The 23,845-nt window shown below is 36.8% G+C and overlaps 1 protein-coding gene across 28 annotated transcripts in view; it reads left to right on the top strand.

The window, feature by feature from the left end:
- The window catches only part of SCAPER (S-phase cyclin A associated protein in the ER), a 568,707-nt gene that overhangs the window by 188,698 nt on the left and 356,164 nt on the right, over positions 1-23,845 (top strand). For all 28 annotated transcript variants that reach the window (XM_077939992.1, XM_077939989.1, XM_077939985.1 and 25 more), the window contains 3 exons: positions 14,750-14,831; positions 16,593-16,745; positions 17,711-17,818. In XM_077939992.1, the coding sequence (XP_077796118.1) occupies positions 14,750-14,831; positions 16,593-16,745; positions 17,711-17,818 (343 nt within the window). The remainder of the gene's footprint in view (positions 1-14,749; positions 14,832-16,592; positions 16,746-17,710; positions 17,819-23,845) is intronic.

Below are 23,845 nucleotides of genomic sequence, written 5' to 3'. Positions count from 1 at the left end.
GCAAGGCTGGTTCAACATACGCAAGTCAATAAACATAATCCAGCATATAAACAGAACCAAAGACAAAAACCACATGATTATCTCAATAGATGCAGAAAAGGCCTTTGACAAAATTCAACAGCCCTTCATGCTAAAAACGCTCAATAAATTCGGTATTGATGGAACGTACCTCAAAATAATAAGAGCTATTTATGACAAACCCACAGCCGATATCATACTGAATGGGCAAAAACTGGAAAAATTCCCTTTGAAAACTGGCACAAGACAGGGATGCCCTCTCTCACCACTCCTATTCAACATAGTGTTGGAAGTTCTGGCTAGGGCAATTAGGCAAGAGAAAGAAATCAAGGGTATTCAGTTAGGAAAAGAAGAAGTCAAATTGTCCCTGTTTGCAGATGACATGATTGTATATTTAGAAAACCCCATTGTCTCAGCCCAAAATCTCCTTAAGCTGATAAGCAACTTCAGCAAAGTCTCAAGATACAAAATTAATGTACAAAAATCACAAGCATTCTTATACACCAGTAACAGACAAACAGAGAGCCAAATCATGAATGAACTCCCATTCACAATTGCCTCAAAGAGAATGAAATACCTAGTAATCCAACTTACTAGGGATGTAAAGGACCTCTTCAAGGAGAACTACAAGCCACTGCTCAGTGAAATAAAAGAGGACACAAACAAATGGAAGAAAATACCATGCCCATGGATAGGAAGAATCAGTATCGTGAAAATGGCCATACTGCCCAAGGTAATTTATAGATTCAATGCCATCCCCATCAAGCTACCAATGAGTTTCTTCACAGAATTGGAAAAAACTGCTTTAAAGTTCATATGGAACCAAAAAAGAGCCCACGTTGCCAAGATAATCCTAAGTCAAAAGAACAAAGCTGGAGGCATCACGCTACCTGACTTCAAACTATACTACAAGGCTACAGTAACCAAAACAGCATGGTACTGGTACCAAAACAGAGATATAGACCAATGGAACAGAACAGAGTCCTCAGGAATAATACCACACTTCTATAGCCATCTGATCTTTGACAAACCTCAGAAAAACAAGAAATGGGGAAAGGATTCCCTATTTAATAAATGGTGCTGGGAAAATTGGCTAGCCATAAGGAGAAAGCTGAAACTGGATCCTTTCCTTACTCCTTATACGAAAATTAATTCAAGATGGATTAGAGACTTAAATGTTAGACCTATTACCATAAAACCCCTAGAAGAAAACCTAGGTAATACCATTCAGGACATAGGCATGGGCAAGGACTTCATGTCTAAAACACCAAAAGCAACGGCAACAAAAGCCAAAATTGACAAATGGGATCTAATTAAACTAAAGAGCTTCTGCACAGCAAAAGAAACTACCATCAGAGTGAACAGGCAACCTACTGAATGGGAGAAAATTTTTGCAATCTGCGCATCTGACAAAGGGCTAATATCCAGAACCTACAAAGAACTCAAACAAATTTACAAGAAAAAAACAAACAACCCCATCGAAAAGTGGGCAAAGGATATGAACAGACACTTCTCAAAAGACATTCATACAGCCAACAGACACATGAAAAAATGCTCATCATCACTGGCCATCAGAGAAATGCAAATCAAAACCACAATGAGATACCATCTCACACCAGTTAGAATGGCGATCATTAAAAATTCAGTAAAGAACAGGTGCTGGAGAGGATAAGGAGAAATAGGAACACTTTTACACTGTTGGTGGGATTGTAAACTAGTTCAACCATTATGGAAAACAGTATGGTGATTTCTCAAGGATCTAGAACTAGATGTACCATATGACCCAGCCATCCCATTACTGGGTATATACCCAAAAGATTATAAATCATGCTGCTATAAAGACACATGCACACATATGTTTATTGCGGCACTATTCACAATAGCCAAGACTTGGAATCAACCCAAATGTCCATCAGTGACAGACTGCATTAAGAAAATGTGGCACATATACACCATGGAATACTATGCAGCCATCAAAAAGGATGAGCTTGTGTCCTCTGTAGGGACATCGATGCAGCTGGAAACCATCATTCTCAGTAAACTATTGCAAGAACCGAAAACCAAACACCGCATGTTCTCACTCATAGGTGGGAACTGAACAATGAGATCACTTGGACTCAGGAAGGGGAACATCACACACCGGGGCCTATCACGGGGAGGGGGGAGGGAGGAGGGGGGAGCGGGGAGGGGTTGCATTGGGAGTTATACCTGATGTAAATGATGAGTTGATGGGTGCTGACGAGTTGATGGGTGCAGCACACCAACATGGCACAAGTATACATATGTAACAAACCTGCACGTTATCCACATGTACCCTAGAACTTAAAGTGTAATTAAAAAAAAAAAAAGACTCAATAGTATTTCATTGTATGTATAATACCACATTATATTTATTCGTTTCTTTTTTGAAAGACACTTGAGTTGCTTCTACCTTTTGACTGTTGTGAATAATGCTGTTATAAACACAGGTGTTACAAATGCATGTTTTAGTCTCTGCTTTTTAATTCCAAAAGTGAAGTGGGTGGATTATATACTAATTTCATTTTATTTTATTTTATTTGAGGAGAACCCTACTGTTTTTCATAGCTGGTGTACCATTTTTATGTTCTTACCAGCATTGCACAAGGGTTCCACATCCTCACCAATGCTTGTTATTTTGTTTTTTTAAAAATAGCCTTTTTGAAGAGTGTGAAGTGGTGTCTCATTCTGGTTTTGATTTGCATTTCCCTAGTGATTAATGACCTTTAGCATCTTTTCATGTGCTTATTGACCATTTCTTTATATTGTTGGGGAGAGGTTACCACTTAAGTCCTTTGCCTATTTTTTAATCTGATTATTTTCTTGTTGGGTTATAGAGTTTTTTTTTTTTTTTTAATGTATTCTGGACATTAACCCTTTATCAAAGATACAATTTACTGATACTTTCTCCCATTCTGTAGGTTGACTTTTCATTTTGTTGATAATGTCTATTGAAGCACAGGAGTTTTAAATTTGGATGTAGTTCAGTTTGTCTATTTTTATTGTTGTTGCCTTTACTTTTGTTGTCATATTCAAGAAATCATAGCCAAATCCAATATTGTGAAGTTTTCTCCTTGGATTTTCTTGTAACATTTTTATAGTTTTAGGTCTTATGTTTAGATCTTGGATACAGTTTTAGTTAATTTTTGTATATGGTGTAAGGTAAGGATTCAACTTCATTCTTTTGCACATATTCAGTTTTCCCATCACCTCTTGTTGAAAAGACTGTCCTTTCTCTATTGAATGCTTTTATCATCCTTGTCGAAATTATTTGACTTACATATGATGGCTCTCTTTCTTGGCTCTCTGTTCTGTTTCATTGGACTGTACATGTCTGTCTTTATGCTAGCCCATACTGTTTTGATTACTATAGTTTTGTAGCATATTTTGAAATCAGAAAATGTGAGCCTCTTTTTTCTTTTCAAGATTGTTTTGGTTTGAGGATCCTTTGAGATTCATGTGAATTTTATAATTTTTGTAAAAAATAAGTCATTGGGATTTTGATAGGGATTGCATTGAATCTATAAATTGCTTTGGGAAGTATGGCTTTTTTTTTTTTTTTTTTTTTGTAAACGTATACGCTAAGAGAGAGAATTCAGGGTGGGCTGCTTGTAAAGGATGAGGCAGCCAATATGGACATCTTAACAGTGGTGAGTTTTGCAGTCCATGAACACATGATGTCTTTCCATTTATTTGTGTCTTCAGTTCAACAATGTTTTGTAGTTTTCATTGCATCTGTTTTTCTCATCCTTGTTATGTTTATTCCTATTTTATTTTTTGTACACATTTTATGATTTTTTTAGTTATTGTTTTATCTGGTTACACAATTATAAATAAAATCTCTTTAAGTGTTTTTTAAATTTGTATGTTGCTGGTGTTTAGAAATACCATTAATTTTGTTTCCAGCAATCTCGATAAGTTCTGTTAACCATTCTAATAATTAATCTTAGATTTTTTTTTAGCATTTTCTACATAAGTAAACATATCATCTACCAATATATAGTTTGGGTTTTCTTCCTCATCTCTATGCCTTTTGTTTTGTTAGTGTGCATCTTATTTATAAGGAATGCTTTCCACAACTATTAAGGATATCTGCCTTAGGTTTTTTAAAAAATAGTTTTTATTTGTTGTTTATTTAAGGTACACCTCATGTTGTTGTAGAATACATATTGATTGTAAAAGGGTTACTGTAGTGAAGCAGACTAACATATCTATCTTCTCAGATAGTTACCCATTTTATTTGTTTTAGTGGCAAGGGCAACTAAAATCTCATTCATCACAAATCCCAATACTGTACAGTTTTATTACCTGTAGCCCTCTTGTTGTACATTAGATCTCTAGACTTGTTCATCTTACATATCTGCAGTTTTGTATCCTCTGATCTGCATCTCCCTGTTTCTGCCCTCTCCCTCTTATGCACACCCGTGATAACCAATATCTTGTCTTCTATCTCTGTATAATTGAATTTTTAAAAAGATTTCACATATAAGTGAGATCATGCAATATTTTTCTTTCTGTGTCTGGCTCATTTTACTTAGGATAATGTTCTCTAGGCTCATCCATGTTGTGGCAAATGGCAATGCCTTGTTACTTTTAGGGCTAAATGATATATATACTACAATTTCTTTATCATTGTTTCTTTGATGGACACTTAGTTTGCTTTCATATCTTGGCTACTGTGAATAATGCCGTAGGAAACATGGAAGTGCAAATATCTTTATATAGTGGTGATTTCATTTCCTTTGGGTGTATTGTCAGAAGAGGAATCAGCTGGTCATATGGTAGTTCTATTTCTTTAGAAACCTCCACACTGTTTTCCAGATGGCTGTACCAAGCCACACTCTCACCAACAGTGTAAAAGAGTTCCCTTTTCTCCATACCCTCACCAACATTTGTTTTTTGACCTTTTGATAATAGTCATCTAATGGTTGTGAGTTAGTATTTCATAATGGTTTTAATGTTCATTTCCTTGATGATTAATGATGTTCAACACCTTTCTATATATCTACTGACTCTTTTTATGACTTCTTTGGAGAAATGTCTAGGCAGATTCTTTGCCCATTTTAAAATCAGTTTGTTTTTCTACTATTGAGTTTATGAGGTTTTTTTAAATATCTGTTTTGCTTGGTTTTGTTTTTTTTGTTTGTTTTTTGTTTTGTTTTGTTTTTACCTTGCTTTTTTTCTTTTTGAGGCAGAATCTTGTTCTCTTGTCCAGGCTGGAGTGAAGTGGCATGATTTTGGCTCACTGCAACCTCCACTTCCTGGGTTCCAGTGATTCTTGTGCTTCAGCCACCTGAGTAGCTGGGATTATAGGTGTGTGCCATCATGCCTGTCTGATTTTCGAACCCCTGGCCTTAAGTGATCCGCCCACTTTTGCCTTCCAAAGTGCTGGGATTACAGGCATGAGTCACTATGCCTGGCCTAGTTCTTTATATATTTTGGATATTAACTCTTTATTAGATATATGGGCTGTACAGATTTTCCCCAGTCCTTAGGCTAATGTTTTATTGATTTTTTTCTTTGTTATGCAGAAGCTATAAACTTCCCTCTTAGAACTGCTTTTGCTGCAACCCATAGATTTTGCTATGTTGTGTTTCTATTGTTGTTTGTCCCAAGATATTTTTTAATTTCCCTTTTGATTTCTTCTTTAACTCATGATTTATTCAGGAGCATGTTATTTAATAGCCATGTATTTATGAAATTTTCAGGATTCCTTCTTTTATTGATTTCTAGTTTTATATCATGGTGATTTGAAACAACAATAGATACAATTTGAATCTTCTTTAATTTGTTAAGATGACTTGTTTTGTGGTTTAACATATGGTCTATCCTGGATAATGATTTATGTGGACTAGAAAAAAATGTATTGCTTTTGATGGGATGTTCTACCTGTGTATATGAGGTCCATTTGGTCAAAGTACAATTAAGTCTAGTATTTATTTTCTCTCTAGTTTATCTATTGTTGACAGTGGGGTATTGAAGTCCCCTACTATTATTATATTGCTATCTATTTTTCCCTTCATGTTCGTTAATATTTGCTTTTTGTTTTAGTGCTCCAATGTTAGGTGCATGTAAATTTACAATTGTTACGTCCCATTGATGAACTGACCCCTTTATCATTAAATAATGATCTCTTTATTATTTGTATATTTGCTATAGTTTCTTGTTTTGTGGTTACTATGAGCTTATACAAAACATCTTATACTGTTATACTTAACAACTGTTAAGTTGTTATCAACTGTTTTAAGTTGATAACTGTTATCAACTGTTTTAAGTTAATTTCTGGCACATACAAAAACTAGACTTTTACTGTCCACCCCAAAAGTCATGTTTTTGATGTCACAGTAGTTGCCTTTTTATATTATGTATTCCTTAAAAACTTATTGTAGTTTTTGTTACTTTTGACTATTTTGACTTGTAACCTTCATAATAGAGATATGTGTGGCTTACATACCACACTTACAGTTTCACAGTATTCTGATTTGACTAAGTATTTATGTCTACCAGTGAGTTTTATACTTTACATGTATTCATGGTGGTAATTATTATAATTTTCTTTCTGCTTGAATAAGCATTTCTTGTAACACAGGTCTAGTGTCAGTGAATTACTTCAACTTTATTTGTCTGGGGAAGACTTTATTTCTCCTTCATTTCTGAAGGATAGTTTTCCTTGGTATAGTATTCTTAGCCGGCAGATTTTTTTTTTCCCCCTTTCATCATCTTGAATATGTCATCCCATTCCCCAGGCTTGCAAGGTTTCTACAGAAAAGTTCAATGATACTCTGATGGACATCCCCTTATATGTGACTTGATAGTTTTTTCTTGCTATTTTTAAAATTATTTCATTGTCTTTTCAGTTTTGACAGTTTGATTATAATGTACCTTGGAGAGAGCCTTCTAAAGTTTATCTGAGGATCTTTGAGCTTCATTGACTTGTATGTAAATAGCTGTCTCTTCCTAAGTCCCAAGATTTAGGAAGTTTTTTTTACCAATTATTTTATTTATATAAGCCTTTTCTGTTTTTTCCCTCTTTGGAATTCCTACAATGTGAATATTTGTTTGCTTAGTGGTATCCCATAGGCTCTCTTCATTCTTTTTCCTTTTTCTTCTCTTCTGAGTCAGTTCAGAAGCCTTCAGGCTTGATCTAGTCTGCTGTTGAACCCTCTGTGGTATTTTTTTATTTCATTGAATTCTTCAGTTCTAAGATTTTTATTTAGATTTTTAAAAGTATCTCTTTTATTGAATTTCTCATTCAGATCATGGTTTAGTTTTCTAGTTTCATCGAATGGTCTGTTTTTATTCTCTTATGTTTCACTGAGTTTCCTTAGTTCATTATTTTGAATTACTTTTTAGAGAATTTGTAGATTTCTGTTTCTTTGGGGTCAGTTACTGGAGAGTTACTGTGTTCTTTTTAGTGGTTTCATATTTCCTTGCCTTTTCATGTTTCTTATGACCCTGCCTTGTTTGTACATCAGATAGTGCAGTCATATCTTTCCAACTTTACAGAGTGGGAAGGGGAAGACTTTCACCTGAAGATGGGCCTGGGAATACTGCTTGGGTATAGGACACAGTGGCTCTGCTTCTGTGTGGGTGCAGTGGTGTAGTTGTCATGTAGCTTCTTAGTTGTGATCAGTGTCAGTGCACACTGTGAGTGCCTCAGTGGTCTAGACTGTAGGAGTCTGTATCAGTGATGGTGGCTGCTGAGGTTATTAGGGCAAAGGTTGTAGGGGTCTTCCTGTTCTTGTTTTCCCCAAAGTAGGGAATCTTCATTGAGGGGATCTCTTTTGGTAACAGGTCTGACATTTTACACAGGCAGCCACAGCAGCACTGGGTTGCAGGGCACAGGGGCTCAGAGCAGCTGTGGAGCCAAATTCCTGGGCTTAGGGTCCTGTGAAACTACTGGAGCACCTGGGACTTCAGGCATAGGTTCTCTCTCCAAGGCATGAGTGGATTCAGTTCTCCCACTACACGGGGTTTGTTGCTGTGGGGCATACCCCAGCAGCTTGGGCCCAGGGGGCTGGGATGTTGCCATGCTTCTGACCTTGGAGGGGACACTGGCATGATTCTGGGGAAGAAGGTGTATCTGGAGACTCAATCCCTGGGGAGCAGTGAAGAGTCACCGTTTGGGATCCAGAACCAACTGTGTAACATGGTAGCTCAGGCTCTGGGTGATGAGGAGCATGGTATACAGTGGTCACTTGGGACCCTGGCTTGATATAATAGCCTAGGCTCTATGAGGCTGGGTCCAGTGGCAACAAGGACCCAGGAATGGCAAGATACAGCTGTATCTTGGGCCCTTTGGGGTAGGAAACAATGCAGCAATGACCACTCCTTGGAGACGTAGGGTGCCTCAGCAGATTGGAATGTAGGGGGACTCGTCCAGTTTTCGGTAGATGGGGCACTGTGTCTCTTTGGCCTAGAACACAGCTCAGTCGTGGTTCTGAATCCCTGGAAGTCAAGTTGCCATATCTGGTCAGCCCCAGAAGGCATAACTACTTGGGTCAGTAGAGTCTTTGGATCCCTGGGGTGAGGGGTGGGGGTACTGCATCAGCTGTGGTGCTGGGGGTGCAACTACTTTGGTATGCCAGAGGCTCAAAGCTCCTGGAAGTGTGAGGTGATGTCTCACCAGTGGTATTGGCGGGGGAGGGGTGGCAGTGTATGTGGGCTGGGGGAGATGTCAACTGTTTTTGTGTGCTAGAGGCATGAGGTCTCCAATTAGTGGGTACCCACTTCAGTTCAGTTTTAAGGGGAAGGTGCACTAGCATCTAGAATTCAACACTTCTGCAGTAACTTGGCCCTATGTGGTAGGGTATAGCAGCAGTTCAGCTGGGGGATGTTATGCTACTGGGTGGATGTTGAGTTTTTCAAGTGCTTTGGTGTTTTTTTTAAAATATGGAAATAATTCTATAAAATTTCTCCTTTAATCTGTTAATATGGTAATTAGTTGATTGATTTTTCTTTTTTTAAATTTTTTTTCTAGGGTACATGTGCACAATGTGCAGGTTTGTTACACACACACACGTGCCATGTTGGTGTGCTGCACCCATTAACTGGTCATTTACATTAGGTGTATCTCCTAATGCTATCTCTCCCCCCCTCCCTCTACCCCATGACAGGCCCCGGTGTGTGATGTTCCCCACCCTGTGTCCAAGTGTTCTCATTGTTCAGTTCCCAGCTATGAGTGAGAACATGCGGTGTTTGGTTTTCTGTCCTTGTGGTAGTTTGCTCAGAATGATTGTTTCCAGCTGAATCCATGTCCCTACAAAGGATATGAACTCATCCTTTTTTATGACTGTGTAGTATTCCATGGTGTATATGTGCCACATTTTCTTAATCCAGTCTATCATTGATGGATATTTAGTTTGGTTCCAAGTCTTTGCTATTGTGAATAGTGCCGGAATAAACTTACATGTGCATATGTCTTTATAGTAGCATGACTTATAACCCCTTGGGTATATATCCAGTAATGGGATTGCTGGTTCAAATGGTATTTCTAGTTCTAGATCCTTGAGGAATCGCCACACTGTCTTCCACAATGGTTGAACTAGTTTACAGTCCCACCAACAGTGTAAAAGTGTTCCTATTTCTCCACATCCTCTCCAGCACCTGTTGTTTCCTGACTTTTTAATGATTGCCATTCTAACTGGTGTGAGATGGTATCTCATTGTGGTTTTGATGTGCATTTCTCTGATGACCAGTGATGATGTGCATTTTTTCATGTGTCTGTTCACTGCATAAATGTCTTCTTTTGAGAAGTATCTGTTCATATCCTTTGCCCACTTTTCGATGGGGTTGTTTGATTTTTTCTTGTAAATTCATTTGAGTTCTTTGTAGATTCTGGATATTAGCCCTTTGTCTGACGGGTATCCCATTCTGTAGGTTGTCTGTTGAGTCTGATGGTAGTTTCTTTTGCTATGCAGAAGCTCTTTAGTTTAATTAGATCCCATCTCAATTTGGCTTTTGTTGCTGTTGCTTTTGGTGTTTTAGACATGAAGTCCTTGCCCATGCCTGTGTCCTGAATGGTATTACCTAGGTTTTCTTCTAGGGTTTTTATGGTTTTAGGTCTGATGTTCAAGTCTTTAATCCATCTTGAATTAATTTTTGTATAAGGTGTAAGGAAGGGATCCAGTTTCAGCTTTCTACATATGGCTAGCCAGTTTTCCCAGCACCATTTATTAAATAGGAGATCCTTTCCCCATTTCTTGTTTTTGTCAGGTTTGTCAAAGATCACATGTTTGTAGGTGTGTGGTATTATTTCTAAGGGTTCCGTTCTGTTCCGTTGGTCAATATCTCTGTTTTGGTACCAGTACTATGCTGTTTTGGTTACTGTAGCCTTGTAGTATAGTTTGAAGTCAGGTAGCGTGATGCCTCCAGCTTTGTTCTTTTGACTTAGGATTGTCTTGGAGATGCGGGGTCTTTTTTGGTTCCATATGAACTTTAAAGCAGTTTTTTCCAATTCTGTGAAGAAAGTCATTGGTAGCTTGATGGGGATGGCATTGAATCTATAAATTACTTTGGGCAGTATGTCCATTTTCACAATACTGATTCTTCCTATCCATGAGCATGGAATGTTTGTCCACTTGTTTGTGTCTTCTTTTATTTTGTTGAGCAGTGGTTTGTAGTTTTCCTTGAAGAGGTCCTTCACATCCCCTATAAGTTGGATTCCTAGGTATTTTATTCTCTTTGAAGCAATTGTGAATGGGAGTTCACTCATGATTTGACCCTGTTTGTCTGTTATTGGAGTATAGGAATGCTTGTGATTTTCACACATTGATTTTGTATCCTGAGACTTTGCTGAAGTTGCTTATCAGCTTAAGGAGATTTTGGGCTGAGACGATGGAGTTTTCTAAATATACAATCATGTCATCTGCAAACAGGGATAATTTGACTTTGTCTTTTCCTAATTGAATACCCTTTATTTCTTTCTCCTGCCTGATTGCCCTGGCTACAACTTCCAACACTATGTTGAATAGGAGTGGTGAGAGAGGGCATCCCTGTCTTGTGCCAGTTTTCAAAGGGAATGCTTCTAGTTTTTACTCATTCAGTGAGATATTGGCTGTGAGTTTGTCATAAATAGCTCTTATTATTTTGAGATACGTTCCATCAGTATCAAATTTATTGAGTGTTTTTAGCATGAAGTGCTGTTGAATTTTGTCAAGGCCTTTTCTGCATCTATTGAGATAATCATGTGGTTTTTATCTTTTGGTTCTGTTTATATGCTGGATTACGTTTATTGATTTGCGTATGTTGAACCAGCCTTGCATCCCAGAGATGAAGCCCACTTTATCGTGGTGAATAAGCTTTTTGATGTAGTGCTGGATTTGGTTTGCCAGTATTTTATTGAGGATTTTTGCATGAATGTTCTTCATCGAGATTGGTCTAAAATTCTCTTTTTTTGTTGTGTCTCTGCCTGACTTTGGTATCAGGATGATGCTGGCCTCATAAAATGAGTTAGGGAGGATTCCCTCTTTTTCTGTTGATTGGTATAGTTTCAGAAGGAATGGTACCAGCTCCTCTTTGTACCTGTAGTAGAATTCGGCTATGAATCTGTCTGGTCCTGGACTTTTTTGGTTGGTAGGGTATTAATTATTGCCTCAATTTCAGAGCCTGTTATTGGTCTATTCAGGGATTCAACTTCTTCCTAGTTTAGTCTTATAAAACTATACAGTTTTATAGCATATTTTGAAATTAGTATAAATTCTCCAACTTCATTGTTCTTTTTCAAAGTTGCCTTTCCATATAAATTTTAGGTTCAGCTTATCAGTTTCTGCAAGATAGCTTGCAGGATTCTGATAGGAAGTGTATTGAATCTATAGGTCAGTTTAGGGAGATTGACATCTTTACATTATTGTATATTACAGTCCATGAATGTGATGTTTCTCTCTGTTTAGATCTCCTTTAATTTCTGACAACAAGGTTTTGTAGTTTTTTGCATATAGGTCTTGCAATTCTTTTTAAAATTTATTCCTAAGTACTCTTTAAAGCTGCTGTAAATGGAATTGTTTTCTTTGGTTCATTTTTGGATTTTTCTTGCTAGTATATGGAAATACAGTAGATTTTAATTTATTTCATTCTACAACTGTGTTTTTTATGACCTTGTTAAACTTGCTTACAGATGTTCCTCAACTTATGATGGAGTTAAGTCCTTATAAACTCATCATAAAGTCAAAAAGCTGTAAATTGAATGATTATAAGTTGGGGACTGTCTGTATTAGTTTGGGTAGTTTTTTTATTATTATTATTTTTATTCTTTAGTACTTTTTATACATAAAGGCTCATGGCATCTGTGAATAAAGTTTGTTTTAGTTCTTTATTTCTAATGTGGATGCCTTTAATTTATTTTTTTTCTTTTTGCCTTCTTGCACTGGTTCACTCCTTGTATTTAATGTTCAGTGGAAGTTGTGATATTGGGTGTCCCTGTTTTGTCCTGAATCTTAGTGGGAAAGCATTTGGTCTTTCACCACTATGTATGATCTTTGCTGTAGATTTTTGATAAAGTTTATAGATTGAGGAAGTTTCTTTCTATTTCTAGTTTGTTGAGAGCTTTTAACATGAATGGACTTTGAATTTGGTGAAATCCTTCTTTTTGTGGGTCCATTAAGATGACTATGGGTTTTACTCTTTATTTTATTAATATGGTATGTTACATTAATTTTTGCATATTAAAATAACCTTGTATTCCTGGGTTAATTCCTGCTTTGTCATGATATATAATAGTTTTTATATGTTGTTGGCTTCTTGCCAAAGGCATGTTCATGAGGGGTATTTATCTGTAGTTTTCTTGTGATGTTTTCGTCTGGCTTTTGTGTTATGGCGATTCTGGCCTTACGGAATGTAAGGGGAAGTATTCTTTCCTGCTCTATTTGAGAAATCATTTCCATAGGATTGGTATTATTTCTTTCTAAATGTTTGGGTGAGTTTACCAGTAAAGCCATCAGGGCTTGGGTTTTTCTTTGTGGGAAGATTTTAAATTACCAGTTAAGTTTTTTTCCCCTTGTTTTTGGTCTATTGAGATTTTTCTATATCTGCTGGAATCAGCTTTGATAATTCATGTCTTCCTAGGAATTTGTCTTTTTCATCTTAAGTGATCTCACTTATTATAAAGTTCTTGGCCGGGCGCAGTGGCTCACGTCTGTAATCCCAGCACTTTGGGAGGCCAAGGCGGGTGGATCATGAGGTCAAGAGATCGAAACCATCCTGGCCAACATGGTGAAACCCCATCTCTACTAAAAATACAAAAATTAGCTACTATTTACATGGTATGTCTTCTGTTCTTATACCCTCATCCTTTTTGTGTTTTTGTATCTCATATCTGTCTCTTGTAGGCTGTACATAGTTGGGTTTTACTTTTCTATCTGGTTTGCTAATTTCTGCCTTTTGATTGGAATGTTTAGTCAATTCTCATTTGATGTAATTTTTGGTATGACTGAATTTATGTCTGCCATTTTGATACTTGTTTTCTATATGTCTCAAGTCTTTTTTGTTCTCCTTTACCTTTTGTTTTTATTAAACCACTTTTTGTTGTATTATTTTCTTCATTATTTAAAAATTATATTATTTTAGTTACTTTAATAGTTGCTTTTTGGATTATAGTATTCATCTTGACTTATATTCTGCTTTAGGATAAAACTAAATTAATTTTGTTAAAATAGAACAACTTTGTACCAAAGTTCTGGCCTCCTCTTTCATTCTTCCCCTTGCGTTACTATTTTCACATATCTTACATATAAATGTCATAAATGAAACATTAATCTTATAAATTATTTCTTTATACAGTTCTATATTTTTAAAAGAACTAAGATAATAAAAGAGAAAATATATTTATACATTGTGTGTGTGTGTGTGTTAACAGTTTGTTTCCTTTTATTTATTTATTCTAATTTATTATACTTTAAATTCTGGGATACATGAGGGGAGTGGTGAGGAAAGCTGGCTATGCATGCTGTATGAATTAAAATAGAAGGATGCTACTTGTCTCACCATTTCAATATGTAGATTTTCACTTAAACTTCCTGTTTTCAGTGTATTATCTCACCTCCAATTTGCCTTCTGTCCTGAATGCAGGTCCTTTTGTTCAGCCCCTCTAGGGAGTAATCTCTTCATCTTCTGCTGGCGTGGGGAGATTTGGAGACCTGCTGTATTTTAAGGCTTTCCGAGTCTGCTTATTTTTATCCTCAACCTTTATCCCTTCCTTCATAAGTGAATAGTTTTTTTCAATTTCTGAACTCTTAATGGAATTTTGCTAGTATAGTCACCTTGCTTATTAGTTTCCCTCTGAAAGCTTAGATTTCAGCTTACTCAGGATTGCTTCTCAGCTTTTGAAATATTGATGTCCATTTTTTGTGATTATTTCCTCTTTGTTTTTGTGAGTTTATGCCTTTTCTATTCTTTTTTGTGGTTTAATTGTGTTTTTGGAAGGGAATAGAGATAAATATAGTTTTCAACAGCCATATTCAAATGACAGTCTTTGAGCTAATATTTAAACCCATGCCTGGGTCCAGAAGTCCATTCATAACTGATAATCTCTATTGTTTCCCAAACGTTTAATTAGCAATATACCTGGGATTTAGTAGGCATTCTAAGAAGAATATTTTTTTAAAAAATAATAGCCCTTTAGACTATATAAGCCTATGTGTCCTAATTGTATTTTTGAGCCTCATGAGATTTGTTACTTTAAGCAGTTGAGTTTATAATTTTTACTGTCTTCTTACAGAGACAGGGAAGAACGATTGGCAGCACTCACAGCTGCTCAACAAGAAGCTATGGAAGAGTTACAGAAAAAAATTCAGCTCAAGGTAAGGATATTACATATTTTTAAACTGAAATTTTAGGGCTTGCAGTGTAGCATGAGATCAACATTTTGTAGAGCAAAAATTGAATTAATTTGTATTCTAAATCTTTGCACAGCAAAGCTTATATGATTTCACTATGATCATTCTAACTCAATATCTGGAAACTAAGTTTACTTTGATATGGTAGAGCCATTGAGGAAAAAAATTTAAGGAAGTTTATTTAACATTTCCTGTTTTTACTAAGTAATTTGTTTTTTTTTTTTTTTTGAGACGGAGTCTCGCTATGTCGCCCAGGCTGGAGTGCAGTGGCCGGATCTCAGCTCACTGCAAGCTCCGCCTCCCGGGTTTACGCCATTCTCCTGCCTCAGCCTCCCGAGTAGCTGAGACTACAGGCGCCCACCACCTCGCCCGGCTAGTTTTTTGTATTTTTTAGTAGAGACGGGGTTTCACTGTGTTAGCCAGGATGGTCTCGATCTCCTAATCTCATGATCTGCCCGTCTCGGCCTCCCAAAGTGCTGGGATTACAGGCTTGAGCCACCACGCCCGGCCAGCAATTTGTTAATGACTTGAAGGCATTACTGGTAGGCTTCTTATATTCATAGGTTTTAATCACTCAAAAGTAAATTAAAAGATGTTTCTTATGATTTGCTTCACTTGATTTCAGTGCTTATGAATTGCATAATCATAGCTTGGGAGATTATGATAAACTGATACTTTCTAGAAAATTTTTAGTATTACTACAACCTGTAGGCAGTCTCTAACAGTATGAATGTTTCATATTATGTCACAATTATTTACATGCTGGCTCCTCACAGGGATAGTAAAACCCTTAAGTTAGAAGACTGTATTTTACTATTTGTATAGTCCTAGAAATTTATCATTCATTTAAATTTATTGTAGCAGGTATTTATTGAGCCTTGTGGTAGGCAGGGGAATGCAGAGATAAGGCATCGTTCTGATTTTTAAGAAACTCTTCATTTACTTTAAACTCAGGTGCTAAGTACATAACTTCCACATAGAGAGAGGCATACATGAAATGCTGTGGAAGCACAGAAGAGGACACTTAGTCTAACATGAGGAGTGTCAGAGGTCAGGGAAGTGATTTTTAAAGAACACTTCGTGAGCTGGATCTTGAAAGGAGGATGAGTAAAATAGATAGGTAGGTGGGATGCCATCCTAGCCATATGAAATAGATGAGTGTAAGGACAAAGGTCTGAAATAGTATTTTCCCCCCAGGATTGTCACTGGGGGTATAAAAATGGAGTAGGTTATAGGATTGGTCATGATGGGCCTTGCTTGCTGTATGGATAAGCATGTGCTTTACCTATAGGTTAACATTTCCCATGGTGGGTTCCAGGAAGTGGTTCTCAAAAATATGTTATTGGCAAATAATTTGTAAGTTGATGCCTACTAAAAGCTAGGTGTATTGAGTCATAGATCACAGTGATGTACTGGAAGTTCTGTAAAGTTCTACATTAAAAACCTGTTTAGCTTTAGTTTACTGTTTTTCAAATTTATTTGACCATGGAACCTGTTCTGTAAAACACCTATTAATATCTATCCTGGAGCACACTTTAATAAACATTACTGTTCATGTGGGTGATATTAAAGGGCTTTCTGTAAAGCTTTGTCTTCAGTGTGTAAGTTGCCATACAAACGACATTCTCCTATAATTTTTGAAGTTTTAATGGAAATATATTTTTCCGAGTTCTCACCATAATTTGAATAATTTTTGAAATTCTTGCACTTTGACTTCATCTACAGCATGATGAAAGTATTCGAAGGCACATGGAACAGATTGAACAAAGAAAAGAAAAAGCTGCTGAGCTAAGCAGTGGGCGACATGCAAATACTGATTATGCCCCCAAACTGACCCCTTATGAAAGAAAGAAGCAGTGTTCTCTCTGCAATGTGCTGGTAAGTTGTTATTATCAATATTGTAATGGTACAGTTTACTTCTAAAGTTTATGAAACCATGGAAATATATTCTTCCAGTCTTTTAAAACTTATGCTAAGGCAGGAGAGATGTGGCAACTCACGCCTGTAATTTCAGCACTTTAGGAGTCCAAGGTGGGCGGATCATTTGAGGCCAGGAGTTCAAAACCAGCCTTGCCAACATGGTGAAACCCCGTCTCTACTGAAAATACAAAAAATTAGCTGGGCATGGCGGTGCATGTCTATAATCCCAGGTACTCAGGAGGCTGAGGCATGAGAATCCTTTGAACCCAGGAGGCGGAGGTTGCAGTGAGCCAAGATTGTGCCACTGCACTCCAGCCTGGGCGACAAAGCAAGACTCTGTTTCAAAAAATAAAATAAAACTCATGCTAAGGCATCTGCTGAGTGACCTGGATTTCTTTCATGATTCTGAATGAAACATCAGCATTTCGGAATAGCAGTAAAAGTGCTAAAGAATATAGTTACTATTAAAATGGATGATTACCTGCTTAATGTGATAGCCCAAGTCAGTATTTTTGGGGTACTAGGTCTAAAAAAAGAAAACAACATTTTCACTGCTGAGACTTGAATCTTCAAACTTAGAGGAAATAATTTCCTCTTAGGCTGACTATAGCATGTCTTTTTTTTTTTGGAGACAAGTATCGCTTTGTCACCCAGGCTGGATTGCAGTGGCGCGATCTTGGCTCACTGCAACCTCCGCCTCCCGGGTTCCTCCCGGTTCTCCTGCCTCAGCCTCCTGAGTCTTTTTTTTAACCATTTGTCTTCTAGAGGATTCTCAGAATTATGTTTGAGGAAACTATTTTTAAGACTAATATGTAAATACTAGGTGGATCTCAACTCACATATCATATACTGGACTGAATGTGTAGTGTTTAAAATTCATATAATGTTACATTGATTACATTGCTTTGATTTTATGCTTTTAGATCTCTTCGGAGGTATATCTTTTTAGCCATGTTAAAGGGAGAAAACACCAGCAAGCTGTGAGAGAGAATAGCAGCATCCAGGGGCGTGAACTTTCAGATGAAGAAGTGGTAAACTTTATTTTTGTTCATTTACAGTTGTTTATTGAGTACCCAATATGTGCTGTTTTATTATAAAAAATTCCATGTTTGTATTTATTTCTATGATTATTTAAAACTAAATTTAGCACTTAATAGCTACTATAATATAGTGTACAAATGTGTCATTATTTTAGTGTATATATTAATTTAACAAGAAAGATAGAAACAAGAATTTAATGCTGTTATTTACATAATTTCAGTATAAGGAAAGGTTATGGTATATTGATATTTTAATAATGCAGGAAAATAATTACTCAGTGACATGCCACATTTCTTGGAAAACAGTTAACCACATAAATTTCACTTAAGAGGATAATTTTGCATCAGTATACCATTGAGAAGCTTTTGGAAATTCATTATTTCTTCACACATAATTATTGTCAACATGGAATTTAGATTTGTATAAATATATATATGAATATTTTTCATTTAACTCTTTTTGAAACTTGGATGACATAGCTAGATAATCTGTGAATTTGCTGTCCTGTTTATTATAGTAAATTTTTAAAACTACTCAAGAATAAGAAATTCATATTTGTTAAGCAACTCTTAAGCCATCCAGGAAAAGTTTTTGTGGGTTCTTTGAGGGCAGGTCCCTTTATGTAGGTGCATGTGTATATTTAACTTTTTTTTTTTTTTAGGTATGGCATTCGTTAGTCAAGAACACAAATCTCAAGTATATAGCTGATGAATTTTTACATATGTATAAACTGATATAAAACCACCCAGATCATAATATAGACCATTTGTTGTACCCTTTGGGTTCCTCTTATGCCCCCTCCTAGTTGTGTCCCCAAAAGTTAACTACTATGAATTTTTGCATCATTATTTACTCTTGCCTATCCTTGAATTTCATATAAATGGTATCATACAGTATGTATTCTTTTGTGCCTGACTTCATACATTCATACTTAAGCCTGTGAAATTGATCCCTATTGTCTATGTGAAGCTGTAGTTATTTTTCTTAGCTTTATGTCAGTGCCTTCCTATGTACCATCAGGAACACATCTGTAGTTGAATAGTATTTGGTTTACCGACTTGTTAAAATAAGGGAAAACAGGAAGAGCCAAGATGGCTGACTAGATGCAGCCAGGAAGAGCATCTCTCCCACCCAGAGACCAGACCATCAAGAAGGCTAGCACGCTCCGAGCAGATCTTCTAAGGAAGGCATTGAGATTAGAGGGAGGGAAGGCCCACCCTGAGCTGAAGCTGCAGGAGAAAGTGGGGAATGCCGCCTGGCTTTGCAGAGCACCAGGACTCTCTCCTGAGGAAGAGGTGGCTAACTAAGCAAGGAGTGACCCACTCTCATCACAGACCTCTGGAATCCTAGCTGCAGGAGACCCCATGACTCCCACAGACATTTGAGCTAACAGGGAGAATTGCTTGGAGAGGTGGCAGGGACTGGAGTCCAGCTTGCGAAGAGCCCAGAGGGTTTGACACAGGAACAGCTGCTGTGGAGGGCAGCCAGAGATGCTCAATCCCCAAGTCTCACTGTGTTCCCCTAGGTGGCTTTGGTCATTGTTGTCTGTCAGATCTGCACACAGCAGTGCTGTCTTGACAGTGGAACAGGGCCGGTGTGATCTGAGCACCCTGGTCTGATGGCATCTCCCAGGGTCCCTGCCTGGCCATGCCTTCTTGCAGTGCAGACTTGGATGCCCAAACGAGGTGCTTCTAGGTGGCTGCCACCATAGCTCCTATCCCACGAGACCCTGCCTGACCATCAGAGAGCTTCTGCAGATGGGCCCCTGCTGGCACGCAGCTACCCATAGCCTCTCCCCACCACTTTCTGGCAGCTGCATGGACTTTGCCACCACGCTGCTACTGGCACTGGTGCAGGTATGGACTCTTGCCACTGCACTGCCATCACCAGTGTGCAAATACGTGTTCACACCCTACCAAGTGCAATTGCATGCATGCGGAACCTGTGACTGCTAGCCTGTGCACTTGGACCTGATACCACTGTGCTGATGAAGTGATTTTGCCAGCGCCTGCCATTGAAGTATTGTTGCCAGCGGACAGGGAACACCTTAGCCACTCTAGTGCAGCAAGTGCTTAACCTTGAGGTTCCAAACCGTGGGCCTGGTCTCATTCCCCTGGGGCATGCAGTCCAGCACTGCTGAAGTCATCCAGAAACAAAGCCAGTTCACTGAACGCAGTGTATACTACAGTCAAACCCTTAAGGGCATCAAAGAATATAAAAACAAAAAGCCTTATCCAAAGGACAGCAATTTCAAAGATGAAAGGAACATCCTTTCATATTAAAAACCCTCAACAAACTAGGAATTGAAGGAACATAGCTCAAAACAATAAGAGCCATCTATGACAAACCCACAGCCAACGTCATACTGGAGGGGCAAAAACTAGAAGCATTCCCCAAGGATTTCCACTCTCACCACTCCTATTCAGCATAGTACTGGAAGGCCTAGCCAGAGCAATCAGGCAAGAGAAAGAATCAGAGGCATCCAAATAGCATGAAAAAAGTGAAACTCTCTCCCTTTGCAGATTGTACAGTTCTATACCTGGAAAACCTCAAAGGGTCTGCTCAAAAGCTCCTAGATCTGATAAACAACTTCAGTGAGGTTTCAGGACACAAAACGAATGTACAAAAATCAGTAGCGTTTCTACACAGCAACAACATCAAGCTGAGAGCCAAATCAAGAACTCAGTCTCATTCAAATTAGCTACAAAAAGAATAAAAAAGCTACAAAAAGAATAAAAAAGCTACAAAACAGGGAGGTGAAAGATCTCTACAGATGAGAATTACAAAATACTGCTCAAAAATATCAGAGATAACGCAAACAAATGCAAAAATGTTCCCCGCTCATGGATAGAAAGAGTCAGTATTGTTAACATGGGCATACGGCCCAAAGCAATTTGCAGATTCAGTGCTATTCCTATCAAACTACCAATGACATTCTTCACAGAATTAGAAAAAACTATTCTAAAATTCATATAGAACCAAAAAAGATAGCCCAGTCTGAGCTCACTTTTTTTGTGATTTTTTAACTTGGAAGAATTTTGCCTTTCAAGTTTGATGACTCTAAACTCCAGATTCTGTCTCCTCAGCTCACTAAGACTGCTACTCTGCTTGCACTATGTTCCCATGCCAGAAATTGGCATAAACCCTGAAGGAAGTATCCAGAATGAATGTACAGCTAATTTTATGTGCTTGCCTTTTTTTAGGCATCATAGTCTTTCAAGTCCTGTGTTGGCTTTTGTTCCTTTCAAATAGTCGCTTTGTGTATTTTGTGCAACTTTTGGCGTTAGATTAGTCCAGTACAAGCCAGTTCACGGTAGCTAGAATTAAGTCTCCAGTGTTTGAGCCCTGCATATTCATGTTTGATATAATGCTTGACATATAGTTAAGGTTATTTATAAATTTCCATTGAGTTGAATCGAAATGAAAAGTTTATGCAGAGTGGCTTGAAGGTATCATTGGAGTAGACCTCTCAATTTCACCTTTGTAAATTCTGAGTACTTTTAATATAAGTGAAATGGAATGTGGAACTAATAATCTAGTTTACCTCAGATAATTTTCTGCCTTTTACTCAAATTGTGTAAGTATTGTAAGAGAGAATAGTATGGAGTTTTTTATTACTTAAATCTTTTATGATTACCCCCATTTTCTACATGAGTTTTCTGTTTAGAACTATAGTCACGTATTTGTGTACTCTACTTTGAAAAAAACCTTAATTGCCTCAATTACTTGTAATAATTCCCATTGTAAAGGATGTTCTTTCCTTTATAAAAATTATTTGTGGCCAGGCGCGGTGACTCATACCTGTAATCCCAGCATTTTGGGAGACTGAGGCAGGTGGCTCACCTGAGGTCAGGAGTTCAAGACCAGCCTGGCTGACATGGTGAAACGCTGTCTCTACTAAAAATACAAAAATTAGCTGGGCGTGGATGTACGCCTGTAATCCCAGCTACTTTGGAGGCTGAGGTAGAAGAATTGCTTGAACCCAGAAGGTGGAGGTTGCAAGTGAGCCGAGTTCATGCCATTGCACTCCACCCTGGGTGACAGAGTGAGACTCGATATCAAAAAAAAAAATTACTTGTAGTTAATTTCCATTAATAAAACAGCTAAAAATATTATTTAATTTACAAAAAATCATTTTTTTCTGGAATATGGTATTAAGTAAACTGAAATATAAATTTCACATGTTTTTATTTCAATGAGAAAAGGTTAGAAGCAAATAATAGGATTCACACACTTTGGAAGAAAAATGTGCAATATTATCTGATTTTTGTAGCCATAGCAGTCTTATGTTTAGCTATTATGATTTGAGATTTGAATGATGTGTTCATTTTGTGTACTGTTTCAGTTTGAATGAATTAAATTTTCTTAAAGTTCTTACTTAATTCATGTCGTTATTCTTGGTTATAGCCTCTTCTTCCTGAAAACAAATGTATAATATAGCATATGAATTATGTGATATAAAAAGGCTATTTTCTGTTACTATCATGGAAGTTCATTTTTTTAATCAGTAGAGGGTATCTATAGTACACATACTTGTTCTACTTAAAGTTATTACTTGTCATCTATGATGTCTTTATATTATATACACCTTTTCTGTGACCTTTCTTCTTTGACATGTAAGATTTTATTTATATTACCTCTGACCTAATAAAATTGTACCTTTGACCTTATGAACTTAACATCTCAGATAACTTACTCTTGATCTTTGACACATTTTGTTTTAAGCCTGTTCAACATAATAGGTCACTGCTGAGTAAGAAAGCTTTATTGTTTTGTGTTTTTATTGTAATTTGGGCAGTTTTTCTAGTGTTTCTTGAGACTTAACAAAAGGGACTATGTTTGACGTTTATGTTTGATTTTTTTTCTCATTCATCTTAGAATTCAAATGATTAAAAAGGTGATTTTTAAAGGTCAAAAATGGGTACTAGTTTTAAATATATTCTAAAATTTAACTTTTTACATGCATTGCTAAATAAATCAATGAAGTATTATTTTTAGTATTTGATATCTTTGTGGTCCCGTTTTCACATTATCTAAAGAAGCTGCTAGGATCTTTTCTAGGAGTTGCTTGAAGTACATTTAATTGTATATGTAGAATGAATTTAAAAAGATATTTTTTCCATTTTAAATCAGTGTATTTCTATGTTTGTGAGATTCCATTAGCTTCAAACGCATGTAAATTGTACAAACTCTTTTAGTTACCCTGTATACTTATAGAAAAAAATAATAATTTTCATTTGACTCCTGAAAGATATGAATAGGACCTTCCTGAAGGATCTTAAATTAACTGTAATGTATTGGATGTTTACAACCATATGTGATTTTACAAATAGCATTATTAGTTTCCATGGACAATATATGCCAACTAGGTGATTGAAGAGAAAATAAATTTTAAATTAGGAAAATAAAGAAATTTTAAATTAGCAAAAACATTAAGACATCACTGTATTTAATGAAAGGTAAGCTGACTGTTTCGGCCAGGGTGTGCCTGGCAATGAGATCAAAAGAAGTGGCAAGATGTTTCCCAGAATTATGATAGTCTGGGAAATAAAAGATAATTCCATATAGACCCATTTATTTCCTTACTTTGCTTGCCTTTGTAGAAGAAGTATTCACTATCATTTTATAATCACATTATGAAACATCTTATTTGCCTTTCAATAGGAAATGAAGTCGAATGAGCAAACTAGAAGTAATTTAAATTAAATCTTCAGTTTTTTTTCCCATCGAATACCTCAGTAGGGTTAGTAAGTTTAAGACAATTTGAGAAATTATTTTAAAACATATTGTCCTTTCTTTTAAGGCATATCTTCCATTGACTTGATTTTTCTCCTTAATAGTATAGGAAAATTTTTATAGGGGTATGTGTGTGCGTGTGTGTGTGTGTGTGTAAGTAAATGTATATGTATTCAGTATATAATGCACACACATATATAGCTGATTATTAATTTATATAGTCTAAGTTTTCACACTGTGATATGCAGAGAATATGTGGCTCTATATCTGTGGCTGATTTA

Source organism: Macaca mulatta, chromosome 7 (assembly GCF_049350105.2).
Source record: "Macaca mulatta isolate MMU2019108-1 chromosome 7, T2T-MMU8v2.0, whole genome shotgun sequence".
Lineage (NCBI taxonomy): Eukaryota > Metazoa > Chordata > Mammalia > Primates > Cercopithecidae > Macaca > Macaca mulatta.
The sequence above is the reverse complement of the archived record's forward strand: the minus strand, read 5'-3'. Positions and strand labels throughout refer to the sequence as shown.